The 19,032-nt window shown below is 45.7% G+C and overlaps 1 protein-coding gene across 13 annotated transcripts in view; it reads left to right on the top strand.

Moving 5' to 3' along the window:
* Window positions 1-19,032, top strand: part of NRG2 (neuregulin 2) — a 126,757-nt gene that overhangs the window by 92,459 nt on the left and 15,266 nt on the right. For 7 of the 13 annotated variants that reach the window (XM_085519354.1, XM_015876269.3, XM_015876268.3 and 4 more), the window contains 2 exons: window positions 4,217-4,337; window positions 13,918-13,976. In XM_085519354.1, the coding sequence (XP_085375480.1) occupies window positions 4,217-4,337; window positions 13,918-13,976 (180 nt within the window). Of the gene's footprint in view, window positions 1-4,216; window positions 4,338-13,587; window positions 13,665-13,917; window positions 13,977-19,032 lie in introns of all 13 variants that reach the window. The other 6 variants (XM_085519353.1, XM_085519352.1, XM_085519359.1 and 3 more) reach the window with 2 other exon arrangements.

Raw genomic sequence — 19,032 nt, 5'->3', positions numbered from 1 at the left:
GGTGATGTTGGACTTAGTTTGGACTCATTCAGCCTCTCCCTCTCCTGTTTACTGCCTTCTCCAATGCTTAGTATCAGTCCGGTCTGAAGGCACTGTACTCTCCTAGAGTTACTGATACAGACACAAGAATGATGCTGTTGGTTTGGGGTGGAAGAGTGTCCAGCCAGCTCAGGGCACAGCTGGGGCAGATAAAAGCTGGTCTGCCAAGAGTCATGTGGACAGACCAGTTTGCAGATTAGACTAAAATAAATCCTGGTGTGGCCTTTGCTCAGAGAATTTAAAAGCCTAAATTTAGAGTCCAGAGCTGGAGGTGTGGTTGGTAATTGAATGAAGCCTGCACGTATGCAGGCATGATTACCTTGAGGAGGTTGTGCTGGAGATTTCACTGTCAATCCTCAGAGAGCTGTGCTGTGTCTGTCGTGTTAGATCACATTCATTGCTTATTTTGCACAGTGTTTCTGAAGTATCCTGCCTTCTACTCAAGGTGTGATGTTAAGACAGGCCATTCTGACTCTGAAGTCACAGACAGGGAGTCCATCTGTGAAAAGTAAAGTGTGTGTTGGAAGCTGACATCCCCTTGAAGAAGCGAGGCATCATGGCCAGCCTTTGGAGCAGGAGGTGGTGTACCAGGGGATCTGCCTGTTGGTCTGACTCCATCGTGTGGTCCTGTCACACTGCTGCTCTTCCTGAGCTTAAGCTATCCTGCCTGTAAAGCATTTGTGCTGGCACTAGTCCTGCTTTTTAAGTTGTTGAGCAGATCCTCTCACTGAAGTATCATGTTGCTGCTATTACAGCTGATGATGGAGATTTGGAAAAATAAAATGATGCGGTCCTAAAATATAGAGACAAAGATAGAGAAAAGCCTAGAAAAGCTAATTAATAAAACCGGAGAGATCAGTTTGGAGAAGCAGCTGGTGGGGTTTTGATCATGCAGGACTTCATCCTTGCAGGACCTTGGTGCTTCTAAGTCCGTAAACTTGTTATGCAGTAAAACACATGGACAGTCCTTACAGACACATGGGGAGTGCTGCCCCACTCATGGATCAGCCATAGCTTCTGCTCTCAGATGAGTGTCCTGAAGTCTGACATTTGTATTTTTGGGTGAACTTCTAGTCTGGCTTTTGATCCTCATGATCCCCGCGGGAGAAGGGAAGGTAATTCCAGCAGGATCTATTGCAATGAAAAGCAGGAGTAAATGCTGGAACATTTCCAAATGAATAAACACACAGAAACACAAAGGAGCAGAATTTTTATGAGCTCCAGAGTCACTGACCCATTGCCAGGCAAGCCTTAGTCTGTGCAAGCCCTTCTGATTTGATGTACCGATAGCAGCAATGAGCATCCAGCCTCCATTCACTTTCAGTGAGAGGAGAGTGCTGTGCGAAATGTACAGAAATCTGCCACCGAGGGCATGGTTAGGATCAGCAGTCGGTCCGTGTATTTATCAGCGTAAATCATGGGTTTAGTGTGGCTCACCGCAGAATTACACTGCTGCAGCTGAGGAATAGGTTGGCCAGACACCTTCTCAGCCATGTTCCCCTGACAAGGAGTTGGATGAACTATGTTGAGAGGAACCTCAGCAATTCTGTGTTTTATCAGTAAGTACATGAGGCATATACAGAGCAGGCAATTTGTATACACTCTCCAACCAGCTGAGTTCATCTGTCTAACTGAATGTCTAAATATTGAGAGAATGAAGTGTCTGTGCTCTATGAACTCACTAGTCAACATTATTAAAAAAAAAAAAAAAGGCAAGAGTAGTTAAACTATCCCTGTTTCGCTGCTTTCCTCGACAGTAGCTGGAGATTGTGAAAAATTAACTGCAATTTATAGCCCAAGCTGCAGTAATTAACCCTTTGGAGACTGCAGGCAGAATATTTCACTTGATTCCTGAGAACAGACTGACGAGCTGCCTGCAAAGCCTAACCAACATGCTTGATAGGAGTTGCTTAAGATTCCTGGCCTCAGCAATATCCCAGAGTGGCCAAGCCCCTTTGGGGGCTCTGCACTCACTGTTCTCATGGAGGAATGAGATCGCAGGGTTATTATCAATAAGGGTCTGCATTCAGTAGGTCTAATCTCAAAATGAACATCGGGAATTATTATGAACCCTGCGTGCATCCCTGGGCTGCACTTTACCTGCAGTTCTGGTGTCATCATCTGCAACAGGGAAAGCAGAAACAGAGAGTACAAAAAGGATTACAGCAAAGTAACCTGTGTGTAGGAGGCTACTAAATCATTGTGCTCTAGCTGGCAAAGAAGATGCTGCCTGTGCCTGCAAAGCCACAGGTAGCACAGGGGAAATGTGTGAAAACACACACTCTTTTCTTCTGGTGCAAGAGCTAGAAAGGGTCAGGTTTCAAAGAAGTAAATTGAGATGCGTCTTTTCACACTGTGTACGTAACACTGGAGTTCTTGTCACAAATAACGTGGATGCTACAAGATTAGATCTGTTCAAGCAGCAGCGAGACACATTCATGGAAGAAAAGTCCACCACAGGCGCTGCAGCTGACTTGAAGTTCTCTGAGCTTCCCATCCTAGATGGCCAGAAGAAAACTGTCATTGCATGCTGATCTGCCCTTCCTTAAGCACTGCCTATTTGTCAGACTCCTGCTGGGGCTTTTGTTTGACCAGCAGAGCTCAGCTTTTGTTCTGACAGCAGCTTGCATTTCACGACACTCTTCTCAACCAGAACCTGAGCTGACTGCCTCTTTTTCTTGGCATTTGGAACATCTGGATTGTGAGAATATGATTTTGTGACTCAGTTTTAAAGTTCCTTGTGCTTTTCTGGAAAAAAAAAAAAAAACCAAAAAAAAACAAAAAGACACAGTACTTGCAGAAAATGGGATTTAAGAAGGAATGACTTTAACGAGGTGCTCATAGGAGAACTGACCAACCAGCTCTTCTGTCAGACACGGCTCTTGCTGGGACACGTGCAGCGTGCACTTCCCAAGCCTTATTCGTGTCAGTCTCTTTTTTAATTCCACTTAAAGGAAGAAAATAGTTTATAATTGGATGAAAATCCCGTTATAATCCCAGTCAGATGAATCTCTAACTGGTCAGGACTGTAATTCACTCTGGTGTTAAAACATCACACAGCGCTGGTGTAAAGTACTCAGCTGAAGGAGTGGCCTTGCAGAGTCCCTAGGTGTTATCCTTTAGAGCTCCTCAGTCCTCAGCAAACAGTTCTCCACTGCTCATGGAAGTAATGTGCTGCTATAAAAATTGCACAGACTCATTACAAAGCCATAACGATGGTTTTGGTTTCTAGTTCCCATTAAGCTGAATTGGAAGAGATCCCACTGAGGTTAATTGGAAGGAAGAAGCGAATTTCCCTACAGAAGTTTGGGAGTTTTCATATTTCAGGGGTGTCTGTGGGGAATTCTTTGGAGTGTTGGTGGAATCATCTGTCCTCAGCCTCCATTCTGTTTGTACCTTACATGGCAGGAAGGCTGTGAATGCTTTTGGAAAAGCATTTGTACCCAGGGAAACTTGAGCCATGCTTATTTCTTCCTCCATAGCACAGACCAGGACTGGCTGCCTTATCGTGCCAGATTTCTGCTCGGTCTCTAGAAGCAGAACCAGAGGCACTACAGAAACATGCTCAGAAACAGGGGAGGAAGAGATGGAGTTGTTTCTATTTGCACTGGACCTGTTCTGGTGACAGTGAGGGCATCTGCTTCAGGAGCTGAAAAATCACTTCCTCTGGGAGATGTGGAGCTGTCGAAGAATCCTCCTATCATTGAAATGTCCTCTGCAGAATCTCTGGGTCTTTGTCCAGCACTGTGATGCAAATCAGGCCTCAGCAGCTGTCACCTGGCTCCCTCATTCTAAGAATGTGCTCTGGGCTTCCTAGCGCTGGTGCAGGATTGTGTGCATGTGGAAAAGGAGGAAAAGGAGAGCTGGGAAAGGGCACTTCTCCACACAGCTTACCCAAAGGATCCTCTTGTCCTGACATGCCAGGAGCCTGGAGGAGGGCAAATCCTCAGCTCCTCACTCACTTTGCCACCTCTGCTGGGAAAAGAGAGGTCAAGTTGCAGGCCCAGCACCTGGAAAGGTGAACATAGGTCTAAAGACATGGGCTGAGGTTTGTAGCTCCAGGGTTTTTACTTCAGCAAGTGAACTAATTGAAAATCATCTAAGAAAACAGAGTTGCCCAACAAAGGAAATAACATTATATCCTTTTTGTGTTTGTGTGTGTTTTTTTCCCCTGCAGTAACCACAACTCTCTCGTCCTGGTCTGGGCATGCTAGAAAATGCAACGAAACAGCCAAGTCCTATTGTGTCAATGGAGGAGTATGCTACTACATCGAAGGGATTAATCAGCTGTCTTGCAAGTAAGTGAGTGTAGTTCTTGTGTCAACATGCAAATTACTTGGCTGTGGGAGAGGAGACTTCTGTGCAACTGCAGGGGAGGTAGCTCTGAAATGCTGGCAATTGCAGTTTGAGCTGTGCAGGTTCAGAATGGGAATGTAGAAGGGCGAGGGAAGGGGAAGAAGGTTTCTGTTTTCTTTTTGTGTGAGTGCCACTGCTGTTCCTGTTGTTTCCTTTTTTTTTCTTAGATGAATCCACTTGTCCTGGCTCCTCCCTTTCTCTTTCTCCCCTTTCTCCTCTGCAGCTTCAGGGAAGGTCGGGTCCCTGAGCTCTCCCTGAGCTGTGTCAAAGCTCCTTGCCCCCAGCTGACACCTCCTGTCCTCTGAGCAGAAGGACACAGCCACCAGAGGGGTGCCTGGCAGAGACCTGCCTCTTATCCCCCCCATCTGCTTCTCATGGGCCCAGAAACAGATTTAGCACACAGCTCTTCACTACTGTGTGCCTACCTATGCGACGGGCTGTGGGGCTGTTTATTGTTAACTTTCAAATACTAAAGTCCAAAAGAAAAGAAAAATAGCAAGGAGAAGCATTATTTATCCTTAAAATGAAATTTCTTGGTGGGATTAAAGTGGAGCCGCATAGTCTGAGGATGTGGAATAGAATGTGAGAGATTTTCACCTCTGGTTCAAACTTATCCCAGTTTAAAAGCCCAGCAGCATCTTGGCTCACCCTCCAAACCTGATGTGGATGAGCGTACAGTTTGATTAGGTGGTGGAGATAGATGTATCCAAGCCAATGCACGCCTCTGCCTGCCCCTGGGCTCCTGTGGAGTTAGCCTGATTTGGTGCCTGGGAGAGGGACTGATGGCTTGTGCCCAGCCACTGAGTGAGGTGAGGCTGTGCTCATGGGACCACTGTGCCCAGCTTGGAAAAGCCCAGAGCTGATGGTTTTCTTCTGACCTCTGAGTGGAGGTCAGTGAATCTGAACCTAGGCCCACTGCTGCTCTACTGTGTGATGCTTGCCAGACAACTTGCCTCCTCAGGCCTTGAAGGATGAATCTGAAATGAGCCATCACCTCTCCTGGAAGGGCTGTGAGCTGGACTACACTCAGCACAACTCCCCTGCACTCTTGGTGCTCCGCTGTTTTGGCAGGAGTAGGAAAAGCCACATGGAAATGCATTCTGCTGGGCTCCTGTGTTCTCACTTTCCAGTGAAGGATCAGATGTGTTGGAAAGGTCATGGTATCAACAGCATCTCCCAGTCCTCCTGGGCTTATCTCTTCTGACAAAAAGGAAGCTACATAGGACAGTAACTAGTTGCTGTGGTCCTCCACATTTTCCATGTGTGTGAGGTGGGAGCAGCCCTTCCACACCAAAGTGGAAGTCTTTTAGGATTGTTGTCACTGCCTTTGATGTCTCCGTGGCACCATGAGTTCATTCGGACAGAATCCTCCACTGAAACATGGGGGAAGACACAGCCACTATTCTGGTGTAGGTGCAGCCCCCAAGGTCCCAATAATTCCAGTGTTCCCATGCTTGGGAGGCTCAGCCCTTTGAGCCTAGAGGAGTGTATGGTTCAACATCTATCTCTGAGCAAGGTGCTGGTGCCAGATCTTGGGGCTATTTCTTTTGGAAAAAACTTGAATCCAGATAAGACTCTCAGATCAGATAAATTACTAATTATAGCAAGAGTTACCTGAGGCCCTGCTGTATGCAGATATAATCTTTATGCTCTATTATCCCTTGTGAAGGATAGACGTGGTAATTATGAAGTGTCTTCAGCAGACAGACTGATTTAACCAAAGTAACTCCTGCCCTATGAAGAAGCCGTCTGCCTTCCAAAGAGGCTGCTATGACAGCTGATGAGCAGAGGGGAAGCTCAGTGACAAATTCCATCAAGGTTTTATGTGCCATGCACGTACTTATCTCACGTAATTTGGAAGCCATGATTTCCTACTTGCAAATGTTAAAGAGATTTGTTTCTAATGGGTTCAGAGATACCAGTTGCTAAAACCAGATGGGAACTGAACTGGTGAATGTGGAAGGGCAGCAAATGCTGAACAAAAGAAGGTGTTTGAAGATCTGCACTGTCACCATTCATCGCCAGAAAAGACAGTTCTGCATTAACAGGAGCCCAGGGGACCCAAACACCTTCCGTGCAGAGCAGTTGTTTCTGATCCTACTTCTGGAGGAAATGTCTGGGTGTTCATTCTCCTTTGGTGATTCTGTCATCGAATCATAGACTGAAGACATAAATCCTGGATTTTGAACTGATACAACTTAGAGTTTCTGGGACTCCAGAAATGTGCAGTTATAGAGGAAGTTTTATGTACATACAGTTACATTCCTTGTTGCACCAAGGCAAGAGATCAGCTGCTGTGTGTGAAAGATGCAGTGATTTGGATTCAGAGAGGAAATGAGAGAAGGGGGAAAAGATTCAGGCTTTGACCTGTAGCATGGGAGCCAGCCACACCATCGCTCTGAGATATGGGCATGGAGGATATCATTAGGTCCTTCCACATACAGCTGCTGCAGATGTCTTAGTGCAGAGAACAAACAAGACCCACGTGAGCCTCCTGAGCCAGCAGTGACATATCTACCCATTCGCTGTTCCCACTGTGCTATTCTGGTTAGAGTCATCACAGCCCTGGAGGTCTTCTGGCACTGTATGCTGGCTTGCAGTCTTCCTTCACCAAGTGCTGTGGAGATTCCAGCATTCCTGGCCTCAGTGTGATACTACTGGTTTTTCACTGCGTTCAGAAGACAGAATCTTAACGAGTTCTTGTTCACTACCTGTCATCATTCTGTAATCACAAGCAGATTTCATTGAAGATCCTTGCTGTGGATGTTATGCCTGGCACTCTGGAGCAAAGAAAGACCAGCTTGATTCTCAACTGATTTCTTCTGAAGTGGCTCATGCATATTTTGTTACAGATATTGCCTAAATTGGCAGCTGCCCGCTTAGTATTATTTTCTAGCAGGCTTCCCAGAAATACATTCCTCCCGGTCTTTTAAATTCTGGGGAACAAACAGCAGCTCATCCTTTGCCTGCAAACTCACCTCCTCTCTCCCTTTTCAATACGCTTCATCTAGACTTTGGAGAATGCAGTTTTTTGTCCAGGGAAAAGCCCAGAACGGCACTGGAGCTGTGCCAGGCAGTGTGTCTATTTTGGATTTTGTGCTTGCATAAATCAGTCCTTAATTTGAAGTAAATTCTACACATGCTAGTGTTAAAGGATACCCAAATATGATACAATCTGTGCTTTTATGCATACTCTGCAAACAGACCACCTGGAAGTTAATTGGGGAAGTCTGATCTGCCTCAGATATTCTACAAATTTGTGGCACAAACCCAGAAATCTGCTGAGCAAGGAACATACAGAATTGGTCCAACGGCCTTGGAAAATTAAAGAGCCCAGGCTCTTGTTGTCAGAAAAATTTCTTGACCTTTCTCCAGACCATTTTGCTCAGAGAGGCCTTAGAAGGTGGGCAGTCTGGTTTCCCACCGTAACAGCAGGGAAGCTGTGAGTTTGAGTACAGCAAATTGGAGTGCCTGCAGAACGGATGCACACAAGCAATTTTCAAGGGCTGGGACATGAACAGAGATGTTGCGTCCAACTGAACTCAGAGCTTGGGAAGGTTTTCAGCCTTTGACTGTGGGCCTGCCTCCATCCTGGAGCCTGTTGGGTTCCTGGCACAACTTGGAACAGTTTGAGGCTGCTCTCATCTGTTATCACTGAGTGCCAGGTCTTACAGGGTTGGGCTAGTGTATATATTACAGCAGAAATATTCTTCTTCCCATTTAGGTCTTGGCACACATCATCTTCAGTTGGGGTCTTCTGAGCCAAACAAAGAAACAAAGTCATCTCTCTTCTGCACAGCCCTCCTCTGTTACATGATTCTTCGGTGTGTTTAATGCAGTTGAAGTGGCTGGTACTCTGGGGCAGGACCTTAGTAAACTGTGTAGGATTAGAAGACTTAAAGAGCTTTAAGACCAACCTCCACCCCCATGATCAGGCTGTACAGGTTGTGTTCGCAGGAGTCAGGTTGAAGGATTCCCAGGTGCTGACTTTCTGGGTTTGGGCTTTCTACATTTAACAAAATTACATGTTCCCTGAAGAGCTCACAGTGTTGAGCTGGGGGTGAAAATCACCATATACTATTCCAGGTCTCATGAACCACGACTAGTTTATTATGTTTTGTATTCTGTTTATCTTGGGTAATGAGATCAGGTACCTTTCTGTGTTCAAGTGGTCTTTCTATGCATCCAGCTCAGCGTGCTCCCTTTAATGCACATGTAACTATAGCAGACCCTTGAGAACATTTGGAGTGTGGAAGCTGATCCTTCAACAGCAAGACTCAGTGAAGACAACAGTGTTGATCCCACTGAGCTCCCACAGCTCGGTTGGAGCTGCACTGTTATCATCACGGAGTCTAGAAGTGGGTGTCCCTGTGGATTGGACTCCACTATACAGCAAACATGCCTTGATTAGCTGCTCTGGATAAGGCCTCTGCATTTAATCTGGTCACTTTCTTTTCTACCCATTAGTGGTTCTGTGGAGTCCAGTGTTTTGTAGCTCTCCAAGAGCCTGATATCTGGGACTGGTCAGGGGACAATGACAGAACTGTCTTCTTTTTCAGCCCTTTGCACAGATAAGCAACGTGCTTGAGACATTTCTCCGTTTCCTTTTATCAGTGCATTGTGTCCTTCTGCTTCAGCTTCTCCTTATCTTGTTATTTTGATGCACCTGCTTGTTTACATTCTTCTGTAGCATGGATTGCATTATGAGAGCTACCACATTTGGCATAATTGAGGGTGCAAAGGAAATAGACCAACACCTGCAAGATTTAGGTCAGCAGAGGTGCAGAAAATGTTTTGCTCCCAGCAGGAATCTTATTTTACATATTTGTTTGGTTAATAATGAAATAATAACCGACAATAGTCATTGCTCTGCCCTGTTTCAAGGTGAAGTGACAAAATCACTTAAACCATTTTGGCTTGGAATTTTTGAGGTGCTTTCTTTGGCTGATGATTGCATCTTTTTACCATGTAAATTAACTGCAATTCATCCTGAGCTCAAAAACAAACCTCTATGGATAAAACCTCTGTGGATTTTTTGAAATGTGGGAAAAGAAAAAAAAAAGCCTAAAAAATCCCAGCAATTTGAGGATCTGGTCAAAACTGACTGAACTTATTGAACATCTTCCAGCAACAACAGAAGTTAAGTAGAAAAATTCCAGACCAGTCTTGTTGATAGTATTTGCAAGTAGGAAAGTTTCATATGTAGCAAGTGGAGAATGGTTTTTAATTTGCATTTAACTCGTTAGACACAGAGGGATGTGGTCAAACAAGGCAGTTGGGTATTCTGCTCACAAGCTGGAAGGGGCAAGGTGCTGCTTTTGAAACTTGTTGCAACCTTAAAACCTTTCAAGACTGTTCCTAGAGACACAACTTTACCCCTTCCCTTGTCAAAAGGAGAGGCATGTCCGGCCTCTGCAGGGCTGGTAAGTGGACTAGGGAGTCCAAAGATAGTATTTGAAGGAACAGTTTGCCATTCATTCTGCTTGGATAACCAGCCAAAATCGCTTGGCTAGAGTCAGACATGCAGGAAGAAGGAAGCCATGATAAAAGACCATTGCATGACTTTGGGTCTTAGGAAGCTTTACATTTCAGGTGTGTCACTCAGATCATAAGCTTAGCTGCTGAAGAAGAGCTGCCCACAGAGCTGTAATGCAGGAGACAGCAGATTTTACATGCAGAAGGAGTCCCTTCCATTTGCTTTGCTTGTCTAGAATATGAGACTCATGTGCTGTGCATGCTGGAAATTTCCTTCCTAGATGTCACAGCCGGAGAAGTGGTAATAAATAACAAATCTTCACCTTCACCAGCCCAGTGACAAACAGGGGACCATGTGCAGCACATGCTGTCAAAGTCATCCTGGTGACTGATGCTGCCAGCAAGCTCTCTTCTGGGAAATCAGGACCCAGAGGAGACAGAACTGCGTTTGTGGCTTCTGAGCAGCCTCACAGTGCACACCTTCTGCATGGGACTGCTTGGGAAGCACATCGTTTTGACAGGCTGGGAGGTGACAAAAGGCGTTCCTGTTTATGAGAGCTGCTTTTCTGTCACTTCTCCCTGTGCTGATTCACTAACAACTAAAGATAAAAAGCCCGAGCTGCCCTAGACAGGGAGATGACTGTTATCTATTGCCTTCCATCTAGAAAGTTCTTTTCCTCTCCCACGCTTAGCTGACGGCTGAGATCTAAGGATGGGCTACATGGAGCTGTCATGGCATCAAAGCTTGTTTGACACCTTTCTGTTCTGCTTTTTCACTTCTCACCAATTTATTTTTCTGGGTTTCATTTTCTTCCACCAGTTTCCAGTTGATTTTCAGTCTTCCCTCAGCAGCATGCAACTTCAGTCACATTCAAGTTCTAGCCATGGCTGATATCTTGCAAACATGAATCTGAGGCAGTTTTAGCTCCCTTCAGACAAAATGTCCATTTCCTTAGCTGGGTAAGACATCTGCTTCACTCGTGAGCACCCTTAACTCCCTTCAGGGTGCCCACAGCACACACATGAACTGAATCTCAGATCACAGACAAATGGCCAGCACATCCTAAGCTAAACTGGATGTCCTTGAAGACTATTCAGTGACTTCATGAGTGTCAGTGATGATGAATAAACTTAAGAAAGGATTGGGAAGACGACATCTGTTTTGGCTGCTTTGTTTGAACTCCAGTGCAGTCTTTTAAAGGCTTCTCTAAAGTCATGCTTCACCAGGGCTGTCCTTGTGAGTCTTCATCACCAAAGTGCCTCTTTGATTGTCAGCAGGGCATCTTCACTCTACTCCCGGTACCAGCTTCCTCTGCTTCATCACAAGGAATGTCACCAGGCCTTTTGATGGTAACCCCTTGGAGCCGGCACCCTGACTTGAAATGACATTATTACTATATTTACCTTTCATGGACTCCGGGGTGAACATCCTAGAATCACATTTAAAAAAAAAAAAGAAAACCATTATGAAATCAAGTGTAAAAGACACTTCAGTCATGCAGACCCTTTCAGAGCTTCCTTCTGTGAGAGGGACAGCTGGTGAAATGTCCCCTGGACGTGGGGCATCTTACCTTTGAGAACTGGGAAATTCTTTCCTTAGAGGAAAGACAGACAGGTGTGGAGCTGTGGACACAAAATGGAGAAGGCCAGTATATGGGATGGAGAAATCACGTAGCCTTCTGTTAGCCATATCTTGTACACCTTGGATCACGCAGCATTCAGAGATGTATCTATAGGTCCCATACAAGCATCCAGAATTCACCTGAGCTCAGGATACCTCTGAGTAGGAGCAGGTTGTCCTCAGGATGACCTCCTTTAGGAGCCTGTGACAGCGATGCATTAGTGTATCAGCAAATGCCTCAGGTTTTGCCCTAAGCATGTTAGTACGGGTCTCCAGGCAGAGGTTAGACCTCTGTGCATAGGCTGAGTTCCACCAGTCATGGCCACAGCCAGAGCTGAGAGGTCTTTTTGCTCTGACCTGCCTTGTTCCACGTGGCACTTCTTCGAGTGCAGCCAACAAGTTCTTTCCTAGTCCTCAGGTGACCCTCACCTCTTCCATTTGGAGGGGAGCCCTTCAGCTCAGAGAAGGCTGTATCCTTGCAGTTGGGTTTTGTGCCCTAGGGCTTGTACAGATGACGGTGGCACTGAGAGCTTGTCACACCCCCTTCCACGTCATGATTCTTACCTGTGTGTGTCCACAATGAGCGAGAACTACTGAAAATGAAAGTTTTCTTCATTTCTACCTCGCTGCCTCCCTCTCTCTTGATAAGAGAAATTAATTGCTGAAAAACACTGCCTGTGTTCCATTAAGTAGAGGGAAACAGGAGTTCCTCTGTCTTGGCTTCTTTTATTGCCGCTGAAGTTGCATATCCATAACATGCCATCTAAATGTAAATCTGGCAAGAAGAACAAATGCTACTGTAGCCCTTGAGCAACAGCACAGAACTGATCTGCCAACACGCTTTTGAACTGCAAAGCTTTGATCATAATAAACATCACAGAGTTTGAAACCATCGCTTCCTCCTCTCTTTGCCGTGCCACAGACTGTGAGCAGACGTTCGTGTCCCTTGGCAGACAGGACTGGGTCACACCTGCAGGGCTGGGACTTGCACCAGGACCTGGGCCTGGTTCACTCCACCTAGCCAGGTGTGCATGCTGAGTGTGGTTGCCTGGCACTGTGCTGAGGCTGCTCTGGCTGTCTGCTGTCACTCACACTGGACAGGCAAGGACTTAAGCCATTGGCCTCAGCTTCAGGGCTCCGGTCCTCTCTTCTGAAGTGCATTTTGGGCTCTTTGTTGAACAGCTGGGACCTGAGGCGTAGGTGAGGGATGGGCACAGCACAGTCGAGGTTGAGGAAAGTCTGATAAGATGCGAAGCCTGCAGAACTGCTGGAAAACAAGTTAGAATACTGGGTATTATGAAGAAACCCTGTGAAGCTCAGAAGGAGAGCTTGGGTGGGGTAGGCAGGTAGAGGTGGGACATGGAGAAAGGTAGGGATAAACTTGGAGGGACTGTCTGAGAAGTCATGCTGAAAGATGTGAAGCAAGGGAGGGAGATCAGCTCCAGGGAAAGAGGCGTTTGGCCGCCCAGTGCTGAGCTCCCATCACTTCCCAGCACCCCATGAGCTGGCACATCCCAGCCCATCTCCTCATGGTGACTGGGATAGCCTGCAAGACCTTGCAGCCAGGCAGTGCATGAGGCCTGTTCTGGCTCAGCTTTCTTCTCTGTCCCTTTCTCTCTGTTAACGCAGAGATGCTGCACATGCTTTCTCTCTAACCACAACACAGCCTTTCTCCCTGGAACACTCTGTGAGCTCTTCCAGGGGCAGTGGCATGAAGGACGCTTGCCCTACACGATGCTTGCTGTCACCTGAGCAGCTGCTCACCGCTCTGTGGTGCTCCTCGCCAGTCTTGTCTAGATAGTGGCTCCAAGTAGCATCCAGCCCATCTCAATCTTCCTATCCCGGTGCTTCTACAGGTGAGAAGGAAGGAGGCAGGCAGAGGAAAGGAGGGGTTTTGCTGGTGGCTTGAAGATCCAGGCCTAGAATAAAGCTGCAATGCTAATGTTACAGGTGCCTGGTTAAAGCAAAGCAGAGAGTAATTATGCGCATGAAGCATTTATTTTTTTCCATTCATCACAATGCACTTTTTATTTTTGACCTTAGCCTCAAGAATGGTGCCAGACATGTTCTGTGATTTCTCCCCTTTTCCCCTCCAGATGTCCAAATGGATTCTTCGGACAGAGATGTTTGGAGAAACTGCCTTTGCGATTGTACATGCCAGATCCTAAGCAAAGTATGTTTGAAGACAAAAATTGCACCACACTACTTAAAACCTCCTGGGCACAGCGGTGGATGTAGAGTGGTCTAGTCAGGGATGGCTCTTGGTGTCAGCTTTGGGCTAGGGCTTAGGGCTGCAGGTAAGGGCACAGGCTGACAGCAGACAGATAGGAGTTGTGAAAGGGATCGGAAAGGGGCCTCAGTTCGCTCTGCCTGGGTGTCATTTTGCTATCTTGTTTCTTTCTTTCTGGTTTTCTTTCTTTCGGTAGGTGTCCGATCGAATTCACAGGAGACCGGTGTCAGCATTTCGCAATGGTCAGCTTCTCCAGTATGTCTCTTTCTACTTCTCTCTCTCCCTGGTTATTGTAGCTCTGTGTCATGTCCTTAAAGCGGGTTCTTCTGTTCTCCAAGAGCCCTCTTCCAGTCTTGTGCACTCCCAGCTCTGCTTGACCCCTAAGGGGAGCTGTGATCGTTGCCAAGAGGAGAACCAGGGCTCTTGCTATCTACCCATTTGTTAGAATGGGTTCTGCTTTCACTTCTGATTGAATTTAATGTTGCTTGCTCTTTTCATGCAAAACACAAATAAGGCACAAGGTTATTGTGGTGTGCTGTGTGAGAACAGTCTTGTGTGATAAACTGTATCTGCTGGCATTGCTGTCTCAACACAGATTATGTGGTGCAGTGCAAGAGATCTGTATTTTTCCTATGGCTCTTGCAGTTTGGGTGTGTGAGTCTCTCTGTACCAACTGCAGAAAACACAACGAGGGCAGTACTGACATTTTCCCTGTGCTGATGATGTGTTTTTGTTTCCAGAACTTAAACTGAGTGTTAATTGCTGTTCAGATGAGGTTGTAAGAGGATGGCCCCAGGTAGGGCAGAGCATAGGATGCATTGCCTGGAGTATGAAAGGCCGTGCTGGATACTGGCATGGTCTCAGGGCTTCCTCCCCACAGTGCCATGGAGCATATGGACAAAATCTGCTGATTAGGCATCTCCAAGCATATCCATCCTGGACACAGAGATGCTCCCATCTCTCCTTGTGGGCTGGGCAGCCTTGCATGTGGGGCAGTGTCTAACTACAGTGACTTAGCCCTTAACTTCATATGCCGTGAATGTAAGTACCCTACAAGCCTTCCCAGAATTTAGTTCTCAGTTCTCATGTTCTCTCCAGAGATGCTTCACTTGCTCATTTGTTCAGTGCAGATAATTTTTGACAGATCGATATTCAGACTGTGCCCCAGCACCAGTGGGATCCTTGTGTGGGTGAGGTCTGGTCTGAAATGTGATGCAGCGCTGAGCCTGCAGTTACAGCAGCGTGACCTCTGTGTACACCCTGTCTCTGTGCAAGCCATGGGGACCACAACAAATGGTGGTTTTAAAGAGAAGCTTTTTGAAAGGAGCCACAGAAGAGTCTTTAATTAGTGGGAACCAGAGGAGAAAGGCCTCTCCATGATATCTCCTCGATTGTCAGCATTGCCTTCTTACCTCTCCTTAAGAAATCCTGCAGTCCTTGTCCTGAGCTGGCAGTAGCAGGAGTCTCATTAGCACATACTAATAGCTGGCTAGGGCTTGCATTAAGCTCTTCTACAGAGTATGCAGGCAAGACATTAATGGGCTTTGAAGCCCTTGGGACAGCTTGATTTTTTACATTGCCTTTTGTTCCAAATTGGCTTCCAAAGCTGAAGCCTCCATTGATTTTTTTTTTTCAGACTAAAACATCTGAGGGTTTTTGTTGGGTTGTGGGGATTTTTTTTGAGATGACTCACCAAAATTTCTGTTTTGATACTGAACCTAATACAAAAGGGTTTCTTTTCCACTTTGGATCCTGTAGTGTCAGGGACCCCTGCTGCAGACAGCATTGGATGCTCACCTGCTGCATCTGATCTGTACAGCGGTTCATGAGGTGTTGTCCAACACCCTCAGGTGTTATTGCTACCATGCTGCAAGGACAAAGCAGGTGAACATGAGTTTTATGTCAGAAAAGTGCTTTTCAGAACATTTATGGCAGTAGGAAACAGCATTTTTATCCCAGCCTGGAGAATCTGGCTTTTTATGGGAATGAGATTTGTTTAAATTTTATTTATATGTTAGAGGAGCAGTGCCAGCTTTAGAACTGACACATGTACGTTTCCTTATCTCAGTTCTGTTTTAACCACAGGACAGTAAGTTAAAAACAGCTTAACAATCCAGTTTGCCTGTCTGAACTTGGATAAAAATCATCTAAGCTGATTCATATGCGTTTATAGCTGTTTTCACTTTCAGCTCACAGTTGGGTAATATACATAGCAGCTATATTGCAGCAAAGAATGCACCGAACTTGCCATTTTTCCAATTAGGAAAGGCATTTTACTTGAGCCTGGATTGTGTGAGTGCTCAATTTCAACTTCAAACAATAATTAGGGCACAGTAGAAGTTGCTGTTGCTCTATAATTCGCTCTGTTCTTCATCCCATATGGGTTCTGACAGGTCAAAAGCTGAAATGCTTTGAATGAAGTTCAGTCATTTCCATTGGAAATAAAAGAGCTCCGACCCGATTCTTGTTTTGAGAACACTGCCAGCACTTGACAGATACTTAAATAGTAAATAATGACAACTACTCTGGTGTTGTATTAAATACATTTGGAATGTTTTAGGTTTTCAGGCCTAGATGGAAGGCTGCTGCCTCTTTAACATAAACATTAAATAATACATATTCAGTAGGTATATCCCAAATCTGTGACAGAGCCTCTGCAAAGTGAACTATGTTTAGTACACGGTTATGAAACAACGTGGCAGATACTTTGCTGAATTTGGGCTGGAGGAGGAGATGGTTGGCTCCTTAGCAGCATCACGACAATGCTGTGCATCTTCCTTCTGGGTGCAGCTTCCTGCCTCACTAGTTTGAACCCTTATTCACATTTGGAGCAGGAGAAAGAAACATGTCCAGCAGTTCTCATTGTCTGCTTGGAAGTTTGCTTTGGAGGTTTCTTTTCCTCTGATTATCAGAAATTCCTGCTAAATTACTGTAATTACAAAGATGAAAGATGTCTTTAGATTGGTATTCTTGCATGTGACAATTCTCTGTGCTGCTATTGAAATCTCAAGACCAGGCGCCCACTGCCGGACACACTCTGTGCATAATCCCCACTGCTGGAACATGTTCAAGATGGTCTTTTTCCCTGTGCTGTGCTCACACTATTGCTATTTTCTAGCAGATTGGTACAGAGGAACTCAGCTCAAATTGTATTATTGGGCTGACTTGCAGACATCCCACTCTGTCCTGGCATAGCCCTCATTTGGTTCAATAGCATTTACCTTTGGTAGGAATTTGCAGCAGCTGAAGTCAAACGATAATCTCAGTGGTTGGTTCCTGTCTGCTTGTGAGGAGTGCACATTTCATTTCGCTTGCATTGCCATGCAAATATACAGGGAAATGTGTGGAGATGCTAAAGGAAAAAAAGAAAAAAGAAGTATGAGAGAGCAGCTACTTACCAGCAAAAATGGATGCATTGTGCAAACAGACAGCATCGACCTTGCCCAGCAAGGAGGCATTTCTGGGCAGAGCTGTGGTACCCGACTGTGCCAGCTCTCACAGCCTGCCTTTATACTAAGCCTGTGTCATTTTCTGTCTCCCTGATTATCTGCTTCAGCAGGACTCATACCTGGAGTTCTAAGCAGACACATTTATTTTGTGCAGCAGTGGTTTAAGCACACATAGACAGCAGATCACCAGCAACCAGGGGATGGGCAGTGACCTGCTAAGTTGCACCAGCACGGATGTAGATGTTTGAGGTGCTGACACTTAGTATCACACGTCTAGTAAGTGTGGGCAAAGACTTACAGGGAAACTCCAAAGGCTTGTCCTGTTTATTGTAGGTCAGCTCTATTGCAGTATGACAGATGGCTTTGACACATTGATAGAAACAGAAAACCCAGCAGAAGATACAATAGAAGAGGAACGTCAAAGAAAATAGTTGCACATTCACTGAGATTCAAAAAGGTGAAAGGTACATACCTGAGAAGAAAATAATTGCCCTGACGCTGCCTGGAGTTTGCTTAGATCCCTTACACTTCTATGAAATCCCATTATTTTTATAGTGAGCTTTCAGACATCTTTGTTAGAGGTTTGAATCTAAATCTGTGCTCTGGGCTACCTTTCTGGTGTACCTTTATATACCTGCTGGCACTCAGGTGTGTGGATGTAGCTAATTTAGCAGCAGTGCTGGCATCAGGATGAGAGTCCCATCATTCAGAAGAGCTGAGAGTGGTGAGCACAGTCTCATAGGTTTAGCTGTCAGAGGTATTTCCCAGAGCCTTGAGTGCAGGATGAGCTGCATAAGAGATCACACGTATCTTTGTGTGGCTGTCCTTGCAGTAGCAAAAACGAAATTTCACATCATGCTGTTGAACCACAGCCTGAGTGAATCCATATCAATAGCAACCAGGAGCTGTTTTGCAACTTCAGGGGTTGCAAAATCTATTCTGAGATTAACAGCTCTGAGCTTGGGACCAGAATTCTGCTTTGAGATGTGACTGTCCAGCATCTGCTGACACCAGAGCAGTGCCTGAAGCCTGTGGGCATTCCATGCAAGGGGATTCTTTCCTTGGGCAGTAGCTGGGTTTGCATGAAGTGTGATTTCCCTGTACTGGGACACCCATAAAAATTGGTCCTCTCTGGCCTCACTTTTATTTTAGAGGACCGTGGGACAGTACAGAAATACAGCTGTTTGCCCCTGGACCATTTTTAAACAACCAGGTTTATGCATCCTTTCCCATTTCTTTCTTGCTGGTGTTGTTCAGCACACAGCTTTCCTGAAAGAAAAAGCGAGCAATGTTGGAGAGTTCTCACACTTGCAGCACACTTGCTTAGTAAAACCTTTTGATCTGCTTAGAATCCCTTCTTTTTTACTTCTCTTTCTTTGCAGTCTCACCTCCTGGGGTCGTGGTCTTTGCCTTTGCAGTCAGATCTTCATCTCTGCTCGCCCACGTGGGTGAAAAGTTCAGTAACACCACAAAAAAGGTCAGGAAGTCTTTCTTAATGTGAGACTTTCTAGTGCATTCTGGAGACTCACCCAACTGACCACGCTCTCCTGGGCCCGGCTTCATGGGCACAACTGTATCCTGCAGCAATTTCCAGAAGATAGCAGCTTGTCTGAAGTCACCCTTTCATTTAAGAATTGTGCTTTGTTTTTAAAGTGGTGCTGACAACAGACTTTCACAGCTGCCTGTTGTAAGTCAGACCAAGAGCTGGTTTAGCTTTGTCTCCTACTAGAAGCTTTTCAGCTTTATGAAACCCTGCTGATGTTTACTAGTGAATTACCAGGCCTTGGGCTGGCTGGTTGTAAAGGTCTTGTAAAACACATTGGCGGCTGTTTTATTTCTGAAGGAGCAGAGATACTGACAGT

The sequence above is a fragment of the Coturnix japonica genome, chromosome 18 (genome assembly GCF_054131305.1).
Source record: "Coturnix japonica strain WE chromosome 18, WE-NBRP24, whole genome shotgun sequence".
NCBI lineage: Eukaryota > Metazoa > Chordata > Aves > Galliformes > Phasianidae > Coturnix > Coturnix japonica.
Note: the sequence above shows the minus strand (reverse complement) of the source record. Positions and strands in the feature narration are given on the sequence as shown.